Source organism: Saccopteryx leptura, chromosome 2 (assembly GCF_036850995.1).
Source record: "Saccopteryx leptura isolate mSacLep1 chromosome 2, mSacLep1_pri_phased_curated, whole genome shotgun sequence".
NCBI classification, from domain to species: Eukaryota; Metazoa; Chordata; class Mammalia; order Chiroptera; family Emballonuridae; genus Saccopteryx; species Saccopteryx leptura.
The window spans coordinates 243,021,770-243,043,108 of NC_089504.1; the positions used below are offsets into that span (position 1 = coordinate 243,021,770).

General features: G+C 49.2%; 1 protein-coding gene across 3 annotated transcripts in view; it reads right to left on the minus strand.

Moving 5' to 3' along the window:
* Positions 1 to 21,339, minus strand: part of RPH3A (rabphilin 3A) — a 79,445-nt gene that overhangs the window by 17,508 nt on the left and 40,598 nt on the right. For all 3 annotated transcript variants that reach the window (XM_066370858.1, XM_066370859.1, XM_066370857.1), the window contains 7 exons: positions 19,484 to 19,630; positions 6,955 to 7,084; positions 5,586 to 5,672; positions 4,842 to 5,007; positions 2,505 to 2,543; positions 2,261 to 2,413; positions 575 to 661 (listed from right to left, as the gene is read on the minus strand). In XM_066370858.1, the coding sequence (XP_066226955.1) occupies positions 575 to 661; positions 2,261 to 2,413; positions 2,505 to 2,543; positions 4,842 to 5,007; positions 5,586 to 5,672; positions 6,955 to 7,084; positions 19,484 to 19,630 (809 nt within the window). The remainder of the gene's footprint in view (positions 1 to 574; positions 662 to 2,260; positions 2,414 to 2,504; positions 2,544 to 4,841; positions 5,008 to 5,585; positions 5,673 to 6,954; positions 7,085 to 19,483; positions 19,631 to 21,339) is intronic.

The window sequence follows — 21,339 nt, forward strand, 5'->3', positions numbered from 1 at the left end:
AGCCATTCTTACAGATTTCTTTTAAAATAACAACACTGGAATGGCACCGATGAGGCATTATTTCCTGTCTTTCACAAGCCACGTTTGTTCAGACTGTCCCATGTGACTAAGCTCTTTGCTCACCGTGTCTTCCTAAATCTCACACAACCCTCCCAGGGACATTGGTCGTTGGTCATTTTATTAAAGCCTGATGTCCTTGAATCTTCCTCAGGAGAATTTGTGATGACGAGCCCCAAGTTATGTTTGTAAAGTGAGTCAAGGCAAAGAAAGGCATCAAGGAAATGAACAAGTGGGCAGCAGGTGTGTGTGGTAAAAATTGTGACAGTGGAGTGACAATTCTTGAAGGTGGGAAACAGTGATGTACGAAGGGCCTATCACTTCTTGTGCTGAGGTGGATAAGATGCTCCTTCCTGCCCCGCCCCGCTCCCCAGCCCCGAGGATTACTCATCCTAAGGGTCTTAGAAGAGCTTAGGATTTGGCGGGGGCTGCAGCTTTGCAGAAAGCAGGGATGGGAGGAATTGGGGTCACCGCTGAGGGACATGACAGCCTGGGTAGCTGGGCGGGTGGGTGGTACCTGGTTGCCCAGGCTGAGGAGGTACTGGGCTCGACACTGAGGCTGGGGCAGGTCTGGAGGCCTGAACGGAATTGGCCCGTCTCAAACCTGTAGGAGAAAGAAAGGGAAACGGCCTGTCATGTTACACGCACTCATGCACGCACGCACGCACACACGCACTCAGTAGGAGCAGGAAGAGGCTGGGATAGATCAGCCAGCACAAGGCAACACCTTCTGGATTTGAATGCAGCCTCCCCCCACCAACACTCCTGGTTCCTTCACCCTCTCTGCCCCTTAGTGCATTCTCTCTTTCCAATCCTCAGACTCCCTGGGCAAGTCACAGCAGCTCCCTGGGTGTTGAGAAGCACAGGTTCTGTGACATTGCTTCCACCTGTGTGACCTTGCACAGCTGACCTCTCCTCTCAGTCTCCTAGTACCTACCACATAGCACGCGGTGGAGATGCAATGATACAATACGTACAGAGTGCTCAGCACATTGCCTGGCATGCAGTAAGCACTCAATGTCTGCCGGATGTTGGTACTATTTTATTACTATTGAGAGAATCCCGTCTATATCTTCACATGGACCTTGCTTTGCATCTGAGCATTCTCTTTCAATAGCTGTGTGACTCTGGTGCAGCCACTCACCCTCTCAGAACTTTAGGTGTCTCATGGAGGCAACAACTCTATCTACTTGGTAAGAATGAGTTAACATTTATTTCATGCTGATCACGTGCCAGGGACTTTACATATAAGACTTATTTCATTTCTTCACCCCATGAGGTGGGCACTCTATATCTCCATTTTATAAATGGGGAACCGAAGGCCCAGAGAGGGTAAGGATTTCATCTAATGTCTCTTGCTTGGGTTGGAGCAGAGCCAGGGTTTGAACTCGCAGTTGGTCTCCAGAATCTGCTTGGGATTATTCGATGCTACTGCCCAGTTCTCCCGCCAAGGACAGGAACCGAGGCACTAAGCCACAAACCCACCATTCAGAAAGAGAAAGCCAGGGGTCAGCGTGGGAACTAATATTCAGCCTGTCAAATTTAGACCCAGTCTCATGACCTCTCCACAGAAGAAATGAAGGTGCTACGTTCTCACACAGGGCTATGGCACTCAGACCTTCCCAGTCCCCTCGATATTTCTTTCAACATCCAAGAATCAAGGGCTCCCACCAGTGGGCACTCTTGCTGAGCAAACGCACCACGAGTGAGGCCAGTGCTGGGAGCTCGGTGAGATGACAGCACCTGTGAGTGACGTCCTGGCCATGCAGACCCACCCCACTGTCACCTCCATCACAGGCCACTTGCTAAGGGAAAAAAGATCCTGGTCAGATCTGTGAGGGAAACATCCTATTTTGCTCAAAGCCAAGGAGCACTTCCCTCCAGAGGTTTTTTTGGAGGAAAGCAAAACAATAAAAAAAAAACATACTTTTTTTTTTTTACATATGTCATTAGAGCAAAAAACAAAACAAAACAAAACAAAAAGGATATAACCAACATTTTGGATGTCTCAAGTCAGAATTGTTTCTGAATGCTGTCTTTCCTCTACCATAGGCTAGAACCAGCATCAGGATCGGGAACCAAACAAGGCACACAGCAGATGCTCAATACACACTGAATGGATACAGGAATAAAAACACTCTTCCCCATTCTTTCTGATTCTCCTCATCCAGGAAGCCTACCTGGATCGGCCCCTCTCTCTCACCTGCTGGGCTCCAGCTGGAGTCACCAGCCGCTCCACCAGGGCCATGGCCCCAGCTCTCCGAGTCCCGGCTGGACGTGCTCATTCGCGCCTCAGAGGCCCTGCGCACCGGGGGCCCATAGCTTCCTCTGCCGGGAGCAGCGGCCGGCTCAGGGCCTGGAAGGCAAGGCATAAATTGAATGGAGAAAGAGGAATGGGGTGAAAGGACTCCTGTCCCAAAGTAGAAGACAGAGCAGGCAGAACCCACCTGGCTTCTGACCTGGGCCCCTCCTGTCTTCAGCGTCACCTGGAGACGGAGAAAAATGATGGTGAGGACTGGTTTTATGGTGTCGGGAGGGCCGTTACTTAAGGAGCTCACAAAGGGGCCCATTCACCACTCCCAAGTACTTTTCAGTATTAAAACTCTTCCCTCCCAACCTCCCCCTGACATAGCTTTCGTTTTCAATCACATTATTTCCTTCCCATGCACAAACACCTATGGCATACCCAGACTGAAAAAGACCAGACTGAGGTCACTGCCTACGTACTCCTCTGGATGGGCTTTGCTCATTAGATTTCCCCAGGACTCGCCAAGCATGTTCCAACCTTAAGCCGTTTGCACACAATATTTCCAAAGATTCTGTGGGTCCTCTCTGTTACTTCAGTCACACGTCTTTCCAAAGATCATCCTCAGACAGCCCTTCTCTGGCCATTCTATCCCACATGGAGCCGCCTGTCACCACCTCTCCCCTCATGTCTATCCCCAGCACTTACCACTACCTGACACATTGTGCTTGCATTGGCAGTTTGTTGAGCATCTGTTTTACTCCCTTGAAGGCTAGCTGCATGAAGGCAGGGATCTTTGCCTGGTCCATATACTGCTCTAACCCTAGGGCAGAGACTAGAGCATGGGACTCATTGGGTGTTCAGTAAATGTTTGTTCAAAACATATCATGGACATCACTCCAAATCTATAAAGGACATTGACACCATTCCATTTTAAATAGCGCCTAATAGAGCATGGTGTGGATATCTCATTATCCATTCAACAATTCCCCTGTCAATGGACATTGAGGTTTTTCCAGTATTTTGCTGCCATAAATAATGATGCAACAAATGTACATAATCTTTCATATGGTACTAGCATTATTGTTATCTATTCCCAGAGAGCGGTTGCTGGGTCAAATGGTATATATGTTTCAAATTTTAATAAATTCTGCCATATTACTTTCCAGAAGGCTGGAGGGGACTTACAGTCTTACCAGCACTGTAGAGAGCATCCATCTCCCCACACATTCACCCATGCTGGATGTTACTCTCATAGTTTTTAATTGCATGCTGGTGATGTTACTTCTTTCTAAAAGTTATCTGTTTGATCCAGAGTTTACCTAGTTTATATCACTTATGTGTGTGTGTGTTTGTGTACAAGTGATTAACATTATATATTATCAGTCAGTCACCATTTACTAAGTGCTGCACTCTGCAAAGCACTTTATGTGCAGTATCTCATTTAACCCTTAAACTAACCCAATGCGTTATTAAGCACATTGTATACAGAGACAAGGAATGAATCTCAGAGAGGTTAGGGCACTTGCCCATGCTCACATGGCTAGTCAGTGGCAGAGCTGGGATTCAGAGTCAGGCCCTCCTGCTCTCTGGTCTTGACAGTTATGAAATACAATCCTCTCAGCTTAGAGGGAGTAACATCTAACCAGGAATGCTCAACTGGTAGAAACTGGGGGCTCCTCAGGGGTGCCCTGGATATTGACAAATTGGCAGTTCTCTGCTTGTACATTGTCAGATGGAAGAAAGCTTCTGTTGATGCCTTTTAAGTGCTAGGCAGTGAACCGGGTACCTTAAGAAGTTATAGGAGACATAGTTGGCCACTCCAGTTTTTGAGACCCTCCTTCCAGAAGCGTTGCTTGCATTCTACTCTAGAATTGTCATTTAGACCAGAAATGATCACTTAATATTAACTGAAATTGTTGCAAGGGTTTTATCTGGTCGCTCCTCGTGGCTTCATGCGATTAATGTGTTTTTATTGTGGTTGCCTTTTTTATTTTTTTGTACTGCTTTGCTTCTCCCTTTTAATCATCATTTTAATAATTAATAACAATACTTGGATGATAATGATCATACCCATAGCAGTGGTGATTTTCTTTTTACTAATTTCCTGTTTATTTGTCTCTCACTTTTAATTAGTCCAATTTCAGATTTGATGATGGTTGATAGAAGAAATTTCAGGGGGAAAGAAGGCCTTCTCAGCAAGCCCCAAGTGCCCCCCAGGATCCAGTGTGTATTTTGAATGTGAGAGTCTCTCTCTTCCAAATTTTAATTTCTACTTCTGTTGAACCTCTAAATACTCCATCAAAAAAATGACAACAAAAAGGGTTTTTGGAAAGCTTGACATTATTAAAGAGTGCTCTGTGCTACCTTCTAAGTAAGGGCTCATGGTAAGCTGTGAAGGGAACATAGGATTTCTTGACCCAAGCCCAGAGGCTGGCTGTCCATCAACTAGGTGGGTAGCAACACAAACCTAATGTCAAGTAGACCAGTCAGCCAAGAGCTGTCCTTGGTCCTGAAGAGAGAAGTTGTTTGGTCCTACCTTGAGTTGGAGCCCGGGCACTGTGCTTGGGCTCAGGAGTGGGCTGCTCAGGTGCAGGGGGCTCACTGACTGGCTGCTGGGGCTTGGTCTTCCTTATGGGCATAGGCTGTGGGAGGACCTGTTTGGGGAAGCCCTTGAAGAACCAGGCTCCAGAACGTTTCCACACCTTGGGGAACAGAGAGAGAGAGAAAGGCAGTGGTAGGGAGAGCGAGAGAGAAATGTTAACTTGTTGTTTCACTTAGTTGTTCCATTTAGTTGTGTACTCATTGATTGCTTCTTGTATGTGCCCTGACTCAGGGATTGAAACTGTGACCTCTGGCATGCCAGGTCGACGCTTTATCCACTGAGCCACCGTGCCAGGGCCTAGACTCATATTCTTGATGGAGAAAGTTGGACATCACAAAGGTATGAACCAGTATAGGGCTACACAGCAGAGAGTTTAAGGATAAAGGCTGGACACCAAGTCTCCCAACTCTTAAATGCAGTGTGCTGTTCCCTACCACTAGGAAGAGAAAAGTCTCAGAATGAGGAGAGGGGGAAAGCAATTCATTCAAACACTCTGGGCCTGTTCCACCAGTGTTCACAGCTGAGCTGGTTCCCTTTATACTGGCGCCATAAGACACATATCTGACCAGGTTCTCCAGCCCCCACCTGCCTCCTTGTTTCCCTGATTCTAGAGAGGAAGAGGCAATTGGACAAAAAGGGGAAGGTGCTCTAGCAGCCCGATAGGACAAGTCTACTTACCTCCCTCTGCTCGATGCAGATTTTGCAGAGCCACACAGGATGTGGGCGGTTGTTGGAGGTCTCCACCCCACATTTGGTGCAGACATTCTGGGGACAAAATATAGGCCAGTGCACACTTAGATTGCCAGGCTTGGAGCTGCTAGTGACCAGGGGAGGTAGCTGGGAAGGGTGGCAAGGGAGCCCCATTTGTAAAGAGCTAAAAACTTTCCTTCTCTCACTTCCTGTCCATGACCAAGGCCAGTTAGAATCAAGGTCCAACTTGAGTCTTAATTTTAAATAACAAGACCTAGAGGCATTTCCAAGCACTGGATAAAGAAATTCTCCAAGAGTCCCTGTGGGGTCTGAGTTTTCAGTATCCATACAGGGGAGATCATTGGCATGATTTTATTTTTTAAAGAGGAAAGCTCATATATCCATCTTGTTTATTGATTTTTTTTTTAATTTCTTCCCAAACGAATCTGTAACAACCTAGGCTATGACTACAGTTTCAAGTTTGCAAGGGGAAGAAAGTCATCTGAGTCAACACCATGCCTATGTGATGGGACACTAAACTTTTGGCAGTTTCCTGGCAGTCAAACAAACAGTCAAAACAAATAGATAAACCCAACAGGTCACCAGATTCTCACTCTCAGCTGACTGCTGCACATTTTTTTTTTTTTGGAATAGATCAATTTTTCTCAATATTCCATTTAAATGCTCCCAAGCAGGAGATGTCAAGTGATATTATGAATGTTTCCAGGTAGGTCATTCTGCTGATTTCCTTTCCTGGGAATCAGGCAGACCAAGGACAGTTCCGTCTCTGTCCTGGAACTGTCATACACACATAGCTGAGGAGGGGGTACAGGGTGGAGGAGCACAAGGAGACCCCCCCCTTCAAGAATGGAGGCTCTAGAAGCCCAGTGGTCCTAACTTGGCTGAAAAGGGCCTTTCTAAGTCACTTGTACTATAAGCCCAGGTAAGAGAAGGCTGGGTTAGCCTTCCACATACTCACACATGTAGACATGTGCCCATCGTGCTCTTCAACCTGACGTGTAACTTGCTAAGCCACTACCAGGATACCTGCAGCCTCCACCATACCTCCTGTCCTGCCTCAAGCTCCCCTGCTCATCCTGGATGGAGCTGAGCTCCGAGGGGACAGAGGGTCACATGACTTCCATGGGAGGAACCGGGATCAGAGTTGCCTCGGTAGACAGCTGGGCATGGGAGCATCCCAGAAGAAATTATATTCCGGTAACTACCCTTCAGGATCCAAGCCCCATCCCCAAGACTTGGGATCCCCCAAGGTCTGAGCCCTGCCCTATCTCCCTCCTGCGTGTGATGAGCAGGGTGCAGGGGTGCAGGGGTGCAGGGGAGGGGAGGGCGATGGTACCTTCTTACAGTCCTCACACACCACGCAGGCGGAGCCCGGCATCCCCAGCTGCTCCCCACACAGTATGCAGCGGTTCACCCCATCCCCTGCCACGTTCTTCCTCATGTGCTCCAGACGGTCCACCAGGCGCCTGGAAGCAGAGACGTGTGCTTAGTACAAGTGCTAAGGACCTTATAGGACCAGGATGACCTGCATCTCCCTCAGTATCAGGCCGACGATCTTAACCTTCTCTGAGTCATGAACTCTTAAATATCTGATGACGCCCGTTGGACCCTCCTCAAGAAACAGGCACATGAAATCTGATGTGTTTTCAGAAAAAAAATCACAGAACCCCTCCCATTTCCCCCAAAGCCTGTCTAAGCTACTGACTTCAGATTAAGAATCTTATCTAGTCCTTTCTCTCTCCTGTCACCTCTTCTCGGAAGCTGCCTTCTGATCTCCGGACCCATCTATCTACATGTTGACACAATGTCTTAATTTGCATGTCTCACAGACGTCTCAGATGAGTGCACTCACTGACCTCTTTGTCTTGGCTGTGAGCCAGCCTCACCCCCAGGACACAGTTTCTCATCTTCAGAAAATGGCACCACCCCCCGGTAGCTTGCTCACACCAGATTCTGGGGGTCTTCCTCGACCCCCTTCCTCCCCTGACATCCAATGACCCCACCAACACTTATTGTGTCTTCCTCCCTAACATTCCTGAAATCCACCCATTTCTCTCCATCCTCACCTTAGCCATGCCCCTGTCGTCTCCCCGGATGGCTGCAGTGGCCTCTTCGTTGTCCGCCAGCTTCTATTCCCGGCACTACATTCTGCTCTCCTGCCCACCTACGGCCTGTCGCTACTCCTAACACATAAATCCAACCGTGTCCCACCACCCTGAAGTCATCTCCTTGCCTGTCCTTCACGTAAGGCTATCTTGTTCCCATTCCAGCCACAGTCAGTGGACCCAGATGGAGCTGGACCCTGCCCTCCCCTCCCTGGGCTGAGTCCCAGTGGTGGACACCAAGGGTGTGAGCAGACGGAGACCTGGGCCTCACAGGCTCCAGAAGCCACCTGATGCTGATTCTCCCCACAAATCCTCCTTGCTCCTGCCACTCAAAGTACCCGGACTCACAATGTTATAAATAGCTTCTTTTTCCTTTGTGCTGCATTCAGGTTCAACAGGAAGCGCTCTGCCCGAGGAAGAGCCAAAGGCAGCCCGCAGGCTCTGCAGCCTCCACTGCGCCCCAGACCGGACAGAGCTGCCGAAGGCAGCGCTCTCTCCCCCTCTCCTCCTCATCACCCCTACCTGCCTTGCCCCTAGAAATTATTTTTATAGGATGATGGGCTGCAGCAGTAACCAGGAGCAAGCCCCCAGTCCGTGGTCTCAGAACACCCAGAATAACAGTAGCAGAGGTTTACTGAGCACTCACTATGTGCCAGGCACAGAGATAAGCACTCCACCTGGGTTTTATTAACGAATCCCACCAGCAGCACTATAAGTGAAGCACTAGAGTGCTTATTCCTGTCCGCATTTTCCAAACAAGAGGACTGAGGCACAGAGAGGTGAAGTAATTTGCCAAAAGTCACACAGCTGGGAGGTGGAGAAAGCTGGCTTCAAGTCCCTGTTCTGAACCGCTACACCTGGCGCTGCCGCTGTGTTCCAAGCAGAGTGGTCCGATCTCCACCCCGCTCGGTCCCCCTGTCTCCCCCACCCCAAGGGGGGCCCTTGGTCATTGGCAAGTACACAGCCTAGCTCTCTATTTTCTCCTTCCTCCACTGCCTTAGCTGGGAAATGGCTAGGTTTTGTTCCTCTTTCTTCCTCAGTGGGGGTTCAAAAGCACAGAGAGGGTGAGAGGCTGGCCCAGGATCACTCAGCCAGGGCTAGAATCTAGGTCTCTGTGTCAGTAAGTCACCTTTCTTTCCATGCAGCCCCTGTGGCTTCCTGCCTCAGGTCAAACTTTGCCAACATGGCACGGACAGAGAGCGTGATCTAGATGACCCAACCCTAAATAGCAGTGCGCGTTGTTTGGGAAATTTAGAAGGCTTTCTTGCCTCCTCTTGGAAAATGAGGGCTGTGGATTCACCCATGCCTTGGAAACCTACATCCTAGCCGCTCTTCCAAGACACCTGTTTGTTCCATGGTTTAATCCTAATACAGAAAGGCCCTGTTACCATGTTTCGTACTGAGAGTGCCTCATTCACTTTAATCAGTGGCAGCAAATGGCACAGAAAAACAACAGATTTAAGATCATCATTCAGCTGTCTCCCCTCAGGGACCCTTGTCATTGGTGACTTCGGTATAGACCAATACAGGGAGAAGATGTGGGGTGGGGATAGGCAGACCTTCCCTCTCTGCTTGAAGATCGGGAGGAGTTAGAGGGTCTTGCAGCCCACCTGTCTGGATGCCCTCGCTGCAGCCCCCAGTGCCGGGCCTCAGCATGGGGGCCCCAGCAGCCATAGCACAGACACTGGGCAATAAAACTCAGCAGGAAGCAAAGTCAAAATTATGTCAAGACTGTAAGTCACAAATGGGTCTTTATTCTGACGGTCAAACATTTCAGCATCTTCACCCCAGAAGGAATGTTTGTTGGGTGGACAAAAAAGGGGCCATGTCCTAAACATGACGAGCTCAAGGGAGGCCTGCATGACAGACCTTACAAACTCAGAGACCTACAGTAACCACCTAGGATGGTCTGAAATTCAAACTTCCTAACTATAACTGAGTCATGGCAGTGGTCGTGCCAAGGCTGGAGCAGTGGGTGGGGGCCACTCCATGCAGTTGTTGAGTGTCAGAGTAATGGGGCAGCACGTAAGTGCTTTAAATAGAGGAGACTCAACTTCCCGTTTTGAGATGGCACATAGATGTAGGAATGGAGCCCATGGGAGGCTCAGAGTAGTAAGAGTTTCAGACACTGCAGTGGTCCAGGCAGAATGAGTTTGGCAGGTCCCCAGACTTTGTCTATACATGGGCTGAACCAGATCTCTTGAAACTACAAGATTGTCCCAAACGGGTCTGACCCAGTAGTGGTAAAAGAGTACACTAGCCAGAGGGCCACAAAATGCTACTGCACACTCACATGCTTCAAGGAGTCACTCTGTCTATGTTTCCTATGGCTGCTACAACAAGGGACCACAACTCAGTGGCTTAAAGCACCATATAGACATCACCTTGACCGCCCTGAAGATCAGATGCACGGGCCCAAGTCAAGGCTCTGGTAGGGTTGCATTCCTTCCAGAGACTCTAGGGGAAAATCGTCTCCTTGCCTTTTCCAGTTCGTAGAAGCTGCCTGCATTTTTTGGCTCGTGACCCCTTTCTCTATCTTCAGAGCCAACAGCATAACATTTTCGAATCTCGCTGGGACCCTGACCCTTCTGCTTCCCTCTTATAAGGACCTGTGTGATTACACGGTGCTCACCGGATAATCCAAGGTCATCTCCCCATCTCCAGATCCTTAACTTAATCACATCTGCAAAGTCACATACTTACACGTGTCGGGGATTAGGATGTGGACATCTTTGGGGAGGCCATCACTCTCACTACCACTCATATCCAGCCCCATCTGCCACCCAGGTTCGATTTCCACCTGATTAGGCTTGAACGAAACTTCGGCTCTCCTTCCCAGAGCAAGGTTTCGGCATTTCCTCCCTCCCTGGCTGTGGGTCTCAGATGGGCCAGTCTCTGGACTCTGCCGGGTTCCGATCACGTTCTCTAGGTGCTCAACCCCAGGGAAAACTCCCGACACACAGGCACATGTGCACATGCATACACACACTCACACCCACACACACGCCACTTTCAGAATTTAGAAACAGGAGGCAAATAGGATACAGGTATCGGGGTGTCAATTTGGAGTGAGTTTGTTTGGGTCCACCTTTGAACTTCGCTACTTCCTAGCTCTGTGACCTCAAGAAAGTTACTTAACCTCTGAGTCTCCATTTTTCATCTGTAAGTTAGGGAAAACAAAGTCCTTACCTCGTGGGGTTGTTGCAAAGATTAAATGAGACTGCTTGTAAAAATGCCTGGAACGTGGCAACTGCTCAATAATGGTTGCTGCTAATTATTTCTTCTGGAAATCTGTGGCTTTTATAACTCCCTGTACTCACATTTTTCCCTATGTAACCAGGGTGCTATCATCAAACCATGAAAACTGTCTTTCTAAAGCTTTTAAAGGGGTTGAGGTAGCTAGAAGTTGAAGGGAGTCACGTGCCTGTCTCTAAATACATATACATGGATGGCACATGTACCCCCATGTGAACAGCATACACCTGTAGAGGCACATGTCCACATGCATTTGTGAGCACACACACACATGCGTGCACAGTCAGCCCCAACATACAGAATACACCTCCCCACGCACTCCGGCCTCGCAGGGAGCCCAGCCCTGGTGGCGTCCTTGCTCAGACAAGGGGCAGAAGGCACGTGCAGGACTGATGGGCTTGTTAGCTCACACTCCCTTAACCAGTCCACACCGGGCTCGGAGGTACTCAGGTAACCACTCCCCAAGCTTGCGCACCAGCACGGCTGCAGTGCCTCACTGGGGGGGGGGGGGGGGTAATGGATGTTCAGCTGCGCCAGGATGCAGGCTACAATGCGGCCTGCGGCAGAGCTCGGGAAGACACCCTACCCTGCCTGGGGAAGCATGGTGGGTCTAGGTGCCGGCTCCTGAATCCGAGAGGGAAATGGGGAGCAGGTGGGGTCCCGTCACTGAGGGGAGGGGCCGGAGAAGCTGCCCTTAGAGCAGCCCTTAGCCATGATCACACAAGATTCATAAAAATGCAGCCAAGTGGGACAGGAGATGCCGTGTTGTCTTCATCTGTCTATTTCACACACAGACACACATACATTCCATAATCATGCTGCTTTTACTCGCACCCTATTTGGCAAGTGGGGGGATATTGCTGTTAACTTTTTATTAAATTTGGCATTTTCTGAAGTTAAGCCAGGGCCACCTGCTGTGAATGGGGATGGAATTTGAAATATGAGGCAGTTGTGGCTGCTCTGGCAGGGACTGGCTCGAGCCCCTGGTGCAGGGTCTCTGGGGAACCTGTCCTGAAGTGACTGAGCGGCTCTGTCATGAAGCCAGGTGGCTGGCTGCGGGCTGCACGGGCTGCGTGCACTTCAGACTCATTAATTCTCACGGTTGTTTATTACTGTCGCCACCTGGGGAGCCATAGATCCCAACCGCGCCCCTTGATGGATTGGTGAATGGGATTCCTGCCTGTGCCTCGGTACCTTGGGGAAGGAGGTCACCCCTGCTAAGAGTTGGAGACAAGGGAGTTGATGGAATCACTGCCAGCAAGGGGTTGGGTCATTATAAACCAGGAAGAGCAGCAGTTACCACGTGCTGTGCTGAGCCTTGCCCGAGCATTGTGATTCTTAGGTCACCTACAACCTGTGAGATCGCTCCCATTTTACAGATGGGGAAATCAAGACATGCACGGGGGAAGTCACTCATCCAAGGGCACGGGGGCAGAGACGGGTTTGGAGGCTAGCTCCAGCTGCCCAGGTGCTGTTACTCTCTTTAGAAGAATGAAGTTTTGTTTTATTTCAGTGCTGACGGTTGGGGCTCTTACTAACCCCTTCCACCTGCCCTGAGTCAATATCGGAGACAGCCAATAAATTACTGACTTCCCTAAATCCCCAAAGTCATTTCTCAATGGCCTTCCCTTTCTGCACCCCAAAGGTCAAGGGGATAAAGTGGAAAGTCAGATTCAAGTTCAAAGGCTGGTTTGGCTGTGTAAAGGCTGTGTGTGTGCCCCTGGGCAGGTGTCTTAACCTCCCTGAGCTTTTGTTTTCTCAGCTTTGTAAAGCAGAGATAGCAGTCTGACTTTCAGTGAGGATATTATGAGGATTAAAGGAAATAGAACATATTTCAAAGTACCTAATGCAGTGCTTGGCAATGAATATTTGCCTTTCTATAGAATAGCAGACTAAGACTCAACTCTGCTGCCGGCCAGTCTGGCTTTGTAATCGCTTATTAACTGTGTGACTCTAGGCAAGTTGCTGAACTTCTCTGTGCCTCAGCTTCCTCATCTGTAAAATGGGAATAACAATACAGCCTACTCCATAGGTTTGTTGTGAGGGTTACATGCATGAATCTACATAAAGCTTGTGCACATGCCAGCCTGTGTTGCCTTATAAGAGTGAGCTATTATAATTTCCCTAGAAGCCGAGTGTGGTTGCAGGGAAACTCTCAAGTTGGCTTCGTCTGCCTTCTGTGAACCACCCATCAAAAAGGCCAGAGCAGTGGTCCTCAAGAGGGGGTGATTTTGTCTCCCCAGGGGCCATGTGGCAAGGTCTGGAGACATTTTGGTTGTCATATCTGGGTGAGGGATTACTACAGGCATTTAGTGCATGAAAGCTAGGTATGCTGCTAAAATATTCTACAGTGCACAGGACAGCCCCACCATAAGGAATTACCTGTCCCCAAATGTCAATAGTGCTGAGGTTGAAGGAATTTGGAGACCACATGGTCCAATCTCACATCCTGGAATTAAAGTGATTCCATGAGAGGGTTGGCTAGTTGGGCTTGAGGTTCATTTAATATGTTCTCTCTTTTATGCCGGACACTGAACTAATTACAGAATTAAGTAGATATCCATTTTCATCTGTACAAACAGATGATGCCATAAAGTACACACTAGAAAGCACTGACCCAACCCTTGGAAAATTGAGGTACTATTTAGTAGTGTCAACATTGGGGATTCAGAGTCCCCACCAGATCTGGTGAAATCTATGAACATTTCTTCTTAAAAATGCACACAGACACATGCATAAATGTGTCTGTCTTATCAGAATGCCCCAGGACCCCCAAAACCTATCCACAGAAGGCCTAAGACTCGAGGTAAAAAATAGGGCCCCCTTTTAGAAAGATGATTGTATGACCTGGCTTATTATCAGCTTGTCAAACCATCGGAAAGACACCTACCTCGTTGGATGTAGCAAGTTCCAAGCACTATTACTCACTGCCCCCGCTGTCCACATTTTGGAAAAATTCTGTGCCAAAAATACAGGGGATGATGGAACTGAGACAGAGGCGACAGGGACCCAACAGAGCCTGTCAACAACAGGTTGCGTCTCTCTGACTTCCTCCTCCATCCCAGCGTCTGGACACCAAGGTTAATGACAAATCCTAATTACTTTTTTGGGCCCATCTGTTTAGGGATGTTGACCTCAAACAAAAGCCACCCAGTTGCCCGTCTCTTCGCAGACAGGATATGTGACCAAATGCCTTTGAGAGGTTCTGGACAGAAAGAAATATGGTAAGGATACAGAGGGTCCTACCACCGGGGAAAAAAAACTAAAACCCACAAATTTTCCCAAGCAAATGTTTAATTCCAGCCTTAATACATCTAAAGGTCCTGCGGATACCTCATGGGTGTGTGTTCAACTCACAAAGGCCCTTTGCGCACTCAGAAGGAGCTCTCAGCATCCATGCAGCCTGGCATCTCTGGCCACAGCTGATTGGATGAGGGGCGGGCACTCAGGGTGAGCTGAGCCAGTCGAAGCTCCTTCCCTGGGTATTTGGAATTAGGACTAAGAAGAGCTATAACAACCGAGGAGGTGTAGTATATCTAGATTTTCTACCATGTGGGATGAGAAGCAGACCTTTCATGAAGCTAGGCTATGTTCCTGCCCTTGGGTCCCTTGAGATAACTATGAATCTTTATATTAAATTTCCCTTGTCACATAATGTGGTAGAGTCTCCCAAGACCGCCACCATTAACACCTTCCTATGGATGCATCAGTCATTCTTCCACAAGCAGATGGGACCTATTTTCTACCTCCAATAGAATATGGTGGAGGAATGCCCTACCAGTTTCAGACCCAGCTGTTAAGAATCCTGGCAAGGCCCTGGCCGGTTGGCTCAGTGGTAGAGCGTCGGCCTGGCGTGCAGAAGTCCCGGGCTCAATTCCCGGCCAGGGCACACAGGAGAAGCGCCTATTTGCTTCTCCACCCCTCCCCCTCTCCTTCCTCTCTGTCTCTCTCTTCCCCTCTTGCAGCCGAGGCTCCATTGGAGCAAAGATGGTCAGGGCGCTGGGGATGGCTCCTTGGCCTCTGCCCCAGGCGCTAGAGTGGCTCTGGTCGCAACAGAGCAATGCCCCGGAGGGGCAGAGCATCACCCCCTGGTGGGCAGAGCATCGCCCCCGGTGGGCGTGCCGGGTGGATCCCCTCGGGCACATGCGGGAGTCTGTCTGACTGTCTCTCCCCGTTTCCAGTTTCAGAAAAATACAAAAAAAAAAAAAAAAAGAATCCTGGCAACTTGTGTCGTTGCTCTCTAGGGATTCAGCTGCCATTGAAGGAGCTCAGGCTGGACTACTGAGTAAGGAAGGAGAGGGACCACCTAGAGCACACTGAGGCACAGACATGAAGCTTTCTTGCACCTTCCAGTCTAATCCAACCACCACACACATGCAGATGAGTAAGCAACCCCAGCCCATGTCATGGAGCAGAAAATCTACCAAGCAGAACCCTGCCTGAATTCTCAACCTACAGAATCATGAAAAACAATATACTGTCCTCACTTTAAGTTACTTAAAGTGGGATGCTTTGTTATGCAGGAATAGGTAAATGTAGCCATCGCACTGGAATTAATTTCCTTTCTTGCAAGCCAAGTGCCCCTAACAAATCCACTTGAAAACTTGTAGCAGTCAGGGCACACAAAATGAAATCTGAGATCCCACTTGGCGCTCGAATAAGGAATGTCAGAGTAAAATGAGGCTGTTTAATATTAGAGTTTCCCTTCTGGCCATCACCTCACAGGGAGCAGAGCTGGGTTGTGGGCCCAGTGGTGATCAAAGGTGTAGACACCCCCTTGCACAGAAGCAAAGAGGCTTCAGGGAGAGAACCAGCTCTGCTCTGCTGCACCCATCTGGGGCCCCTTGGGGCTCCCTGGGTGGCTGACTCTAGCAGAACTTCCCCAGAAAGGCAGCACCTACCGGGAGGCCCGAGGGTGAGTCTCCCCCAGAACTTGCAGAACCACGGAAGTATGGAGACCAGTTCTGGCCACTGTGGACGTACACACAGGTTAATAAGATCCCAAAGGAATACAGCCAGCATAGAAGGAGCTCCAGCTTCTAGCTCCCAGAATGTCTCCTTTAAACCTGAGCTTTTAAAATTTCCGTGTCTGCAGTCTAGACACTTGGGGTCAGATCTTCAGGAAAGACACCTAATAGTTAAGAGCATAATTCTGAGAGTTGGTCTGACAGGATGTATATCTTGACTCTATGTGACCTTAGGCAAGTGACCTGACCTCACTAGCAAAATGGGGATAATAATAGGAGCTACTTGACAGGGTTGAGAAAAGCAGTTAAAGAGTTAATCCATATGATGATTTTTAGGTTCATTGTTTGGCACATAGTAAGTGCTCAATAAATGGTACCCCTTGCAATGATTATTTACTGTGTTTATTAACATGACTGCACACTTCTCTAGATGTCTTTCACTTAGATAATAGGGAAGAGGATTCAGCATCATAGAACTGGGTGCCTGGATCCAGAGGGGCGACACAGCTACATCAGCAATTTTAACGTAGTTAAAAGGGCTTCAATTGCTCTGAGAGAGGCAGCTGACCACATGGTAATGGGTCCTCCAGAAAATACCCCCCCAATACCGTACTCTGAGCTAGAGGACCCTGAGAATCAGACTGACCCGCCGCATTGGATGGTGGAGAAACCAAGGTTCCCGAGGCTTATTTACTGGGAACCTCAGTGGGGCCCCAATGGCACCGCATCTTCAGGCTTGCCCCACGTCTGCTTTTATCTGACTCCTCTCTGATCCTCTCCCGGGGAAGTGTGGGAAGGGCTGGAATGAGGGCAGGTTCTAGCTTATAAAACACAAATAGCACCGGGTTTGCCGCTGGCGATGCTACCAACAAGGTCGCGCTGCTGGGAGGGTGCCGAGGAACAGCCACAGCCAGGGTCCCCAGAGCTGGCCTCCCCACTCGGGCAGAAGACACCACATCTCAGCAAAGGGACATGCAGTTGCCAAGGGCTTGGCCCAGTACCTCTGGGAGGCTCTCAAATCTCCTTCAGCAGAAGCTGGGGGCTGCTAGACTTCCAGCACTTGCCAAACTGGAGTCTCAGGGCCTAATTGTAGAACGGAGGCCCTGGCTGGTGTCAAAACCTGAGCTTCCACAGCAAATTCACTTTAAATGATTGCCACCATTACTGGAGCCGGAGCTCTGGGCCAGACCCCACACTAACGCTTTGCATTTTAAACGCTCACTGAGGATTATGTGCTGACGTCATCCCCACTTTGCAGACGAGGAAACTGAGGCACAGGGAGGTAAATGGCTTACCTAAGGTCACACAGGGATAAGTGGTAGACTTGGAATTTGAACCCAGGTCCTTCTGACTTTAGGGCCCTGGTGGTGATTAACCACTGTGCTATTCCATCATATCACCTGGTTGGTCAAAACAATGTCACAAAATGTGGAAGACAAAGTAGGAAACCCATTGACCCTGTTCTAGAATGCTCACGCTAGAATCTTCTCAGTCCACAGAGCACCGCCCCCCTTCACTTTACCCCCAGAATCAAACCAATGGCCATGTTTATATAACATGGGCAGCACAGCTAACTGGATGAGAGAGAGCACCTGACATAAGCCAGCCAATCAGGGTGCCTTTCCTGGTAATTTGGACCCTGGACAATATTCTAAACGCTCCTGCCTCTTTGCCACAGGAGATGGAGAGAGAAATTAAGAGGCAGCATCATCTGCCATAGTTACTCCTTCACTCAACAAATATTTTACTGCATACCTACTATGTACCAGGCTCTGGGGATTCAGTGGTGAACAAAAGAGGCATAAGTATCTACCCTCCAGAACTTTATCATCCAACAGGGAGAGATAAACGACCATCAGAGTAAACATGTAAATATAAAATACGTTAGCTGGTGGTAAGTGCTCTGCGGGAAAAAAGCTGAGAGGAGTTCTTGCTTCCAAGAGTTTAGGGTTTATCCTTAACACCATATCCCTGTTTCGCATAAGGCTCAGGCCCATTGTGGGGGGAAGTGAATACATACACAGATACACACACATGCATTCACACACAGACCTCCAGCCTGGACAGCTCCCCCACTCCTGATCCATCTTTTCAAAAGCAAAATAAGAACTCAACCCTATACACAGGCCTCTCAAGACCCAGCCCTTTAGCAACCTCTCAAGGAAGCCGACACAGGCTGTGGTGAGTCCTTGTCATTTGTCGACAGCACCTCCAATCTCCCCAGTCTGCCCTGAGCTCCCTGCAGAGGCTCAAATGAAAGGCACCCACTTCCTGCTTGTCTGTAACATCGCCATCCATCCCAGAGCCTCCTTAACCCCAAGCTGATTGTGTGGGCAGGGGGATAAACAGGCACTTCAGGGCCTACATCTGTTGTAAGCAGTTGGCAGGGGCTGTCCCTGGAACAAGGGCCTGGGGAGGGGGGGGAGGAGGTGCCATCCATCCCCTCCCCCTCCCATTTCTCACTTGAGAGTCCAGTCTTGGAGGACCACTTGGTGGGCTCCCTGCCTCCTGGCAGCCAGAGTTCCCACCCATGTCAAGAGTTCCCCATACGCACAGGCTCCCTCTCCTCTTCTCTGTCACCCTTCCCCCCACACCTCTCCACTCTGCAGGTCACCCACATTCTCTCCTCTCCATCCTTCTCAAGACCACCTATATAGTGCTTCCTCTCTCTCAAGCACTGTCCTTGCTCGTGGATTTTGTCACTCTCTGACACACCCATCACACATCCCTCTTATATCCCTTGTTTCTCTCCCCCACACACTTTTAAAATCTCTGCCCCTACACCCCACTTTCCTTCTCCCTTCTTCCTATTATTTATTAAATATGAAATATTACCAGGGCCAGGAACTGTACTTAAATCATTTCACTTACTCCCGACAAGAGCCCTGTGGATAATTACTGGTATTGTCCCCATTCTACTAGCGGGCAAACTGAGGCTCAGAGAGATAATGTAATGTGCCCAGGATCCACAGCAGGCAGGCAGGGGGCTGGGATGGACCCGGGGTCTCTGAGTCCAGACCTGCCAGGTTAACCTCTGCCACCTAACAGTCATGCTGGCGGCTCCCCTCTCAAGACAGTTTTCTCCAGGTCTCTTAAATAATTCATTTCATTTTACAAACTCTCTGTGACATACACATGCTCCCTCCTCCTTACTGCAGCCTCAGCGGCACATTCTAGCATCTTCATGGCCATTTTCTCTGGAACACATTTCTATGTCACTGAAATTGGCTCCGGCACACACCCCCAGCCTCCAGTGACAATCTCCTTCCTCCCCATTGGAAGATCCCCCACTCTTGCTCTCTAATGCACCCTAGGTGAGAAGCCCCCTCTTGGCCAACCCCCTGCCCACCCTCCCCTCTATTTTCTGTTCTCCAACTCCATGCAACAAGGCTTGCAGTTCGGCCCGGTGGGTGGCCTGGTGCCTCACAGACAGCAAAGCCCGAAGGCAGCCCTGCCGCAGCCCAGCCCCCCACCCTGAGCAGACGGCTTTCTGGCCCTCGCGCCTCCGAAACTCTGGACGAGAAGTCTCAGGCCTCACCCAATCCGCTCCTGCTCCATTTCTTCCATTTTCTCAGCCCGGGCGATCACCCTGTTGATGATTTCCTTCTCTTCATCTGTCAGCTCGTCCTGCTTCCTCTGTCTGTCGGGCTGACCACCGGGGTGGACGGACCAGCCTGCCTGGAGCCTGGAAGGTAATTTGGGAAGGTTTGAGGATGGACAGGAAATCCAGAAGGCAGCGTAGCATTGTGGTTAGGCCCCAGGAAACTCCCTGGCTGGGAGACTCTGGACCAAAGAATCGTATCTCTCAGAACTTCAGTTTACTCATTGGTACAATGGGTTTATTTATTTATTTATTTTTTCAATGGGTTTATTTTTATTATCTGCTTGACACATGGTAGACACTCCCTAAGCAGCATCTGCAGGAAGCTCATGGAAACCTGGAGGATAACGGTGTTCTCAGGAGGAAATTTCAGAACCGTAGACTTCTACAGTTGGAGGGGAGCAAAGTCGGGGAGAGTGGACCCCATTCCCTGCCTGACAACTACATAGATTCATAAAAAAAATCTCACATTGCTTCATTTAATCCTCACATTATCCCTCCAAGGCAGGGGCTATTCTTGTGCATTTACTGGTGAGGAGATTCAGATACGGAGAAATTAGAGCACTTGCCCAAGGCTACAGGGCTAGGAAGCGGCAGAGGTGGGATTCGAACCTGGGCAGCCTACGCGCTTAACCTCCACAGTACAGAAGGGATCAAGTGCCTGCCCGTGTCGCCCTGGTGACAGCGCTGAGGATCAGAGGCTGCTGGGTGGAGAGCTGCGGTCTATGGCCTATTATGATTATCTCCACTACTGACATGATCCACGTGCCAGGGCCCTGAGCTGCAACACCTGAGTGCAATGCAGGGTTAAACGCCACTAGAAATTCTGGTCCCTGTGAGGGAAGAAAAACAGTATCTAAAAATTCTCCAGAGCCAGCACCCCATTAGCTGCAGCCTCTATTACTTCTACTGCTCTAATCTCATCAGCAGCCATGAAATTGCATTCTGACACTCCAGTTGGAAATTAAAAGCCCATCTTCCCCCCATCCTCCTGTCTTAGCGGATTTGTACTAAAGAGGAGAGAAGGGAGATTTTGGAAGCAAAGGGAAGCAGATGTCCAGGGGCAAGTCATGTTGGGAGAAAGGAGAGGAAGGTAAAATTCTGGTGGAAACACACCTTGCCTTGGTCTCTGGGGATGAACAAATGCTAAACATGGCAAAGCCCCTGCTCAGTACCCTCCGATGGCTTCTCATTGACTTCGAGTAAAGCCAGAACTGGCATGCAGGTTGCACAACATTGTTATGCTGAACGCCACGGAATCTTATACTTGCCAAATGGTTGATCTTTTGATCTGTGAATTTTACCTTAGTAGAAATAAAAGTCAGCCGTCTTGCCCATCTGCAAAGTCCTGCCTGGTCTGTCCTTCACCTGCCTCCACCCTCACTGCTGCCTTACTACACTCCAGCCTCACTGGCCTCCTGGCTCAATCTTGAACACTGAAACCTTATTTTTTGCCTCAGGGCCTTTGCACTTGCTGTCCCCTTTCCAGGAACACTTATCTTCCCAAGTCTCTCCAGGGATGGTACTTTCTCACCATTCAAATCTCATTTCAAATGTTATCTCCTCAGAGATCCCCCACTGCCTGGGTCCACTTTCTCCTTTGCACCTGTCACTAATTGAAATGATCTTTTTAAAGGATCATGTTGTTAAAAAAAAAAAGAATAGTTGTTCATTGGATGGGTTTATAGCAATTCCCATGAAGGTTTTCATTTCTATATGCTCCTTCTCTATTTAGATGAATAAAACAAAATTCCTTTTTGCTTGAGGAAGAAAAAAATTGTGTTATTGGCCTG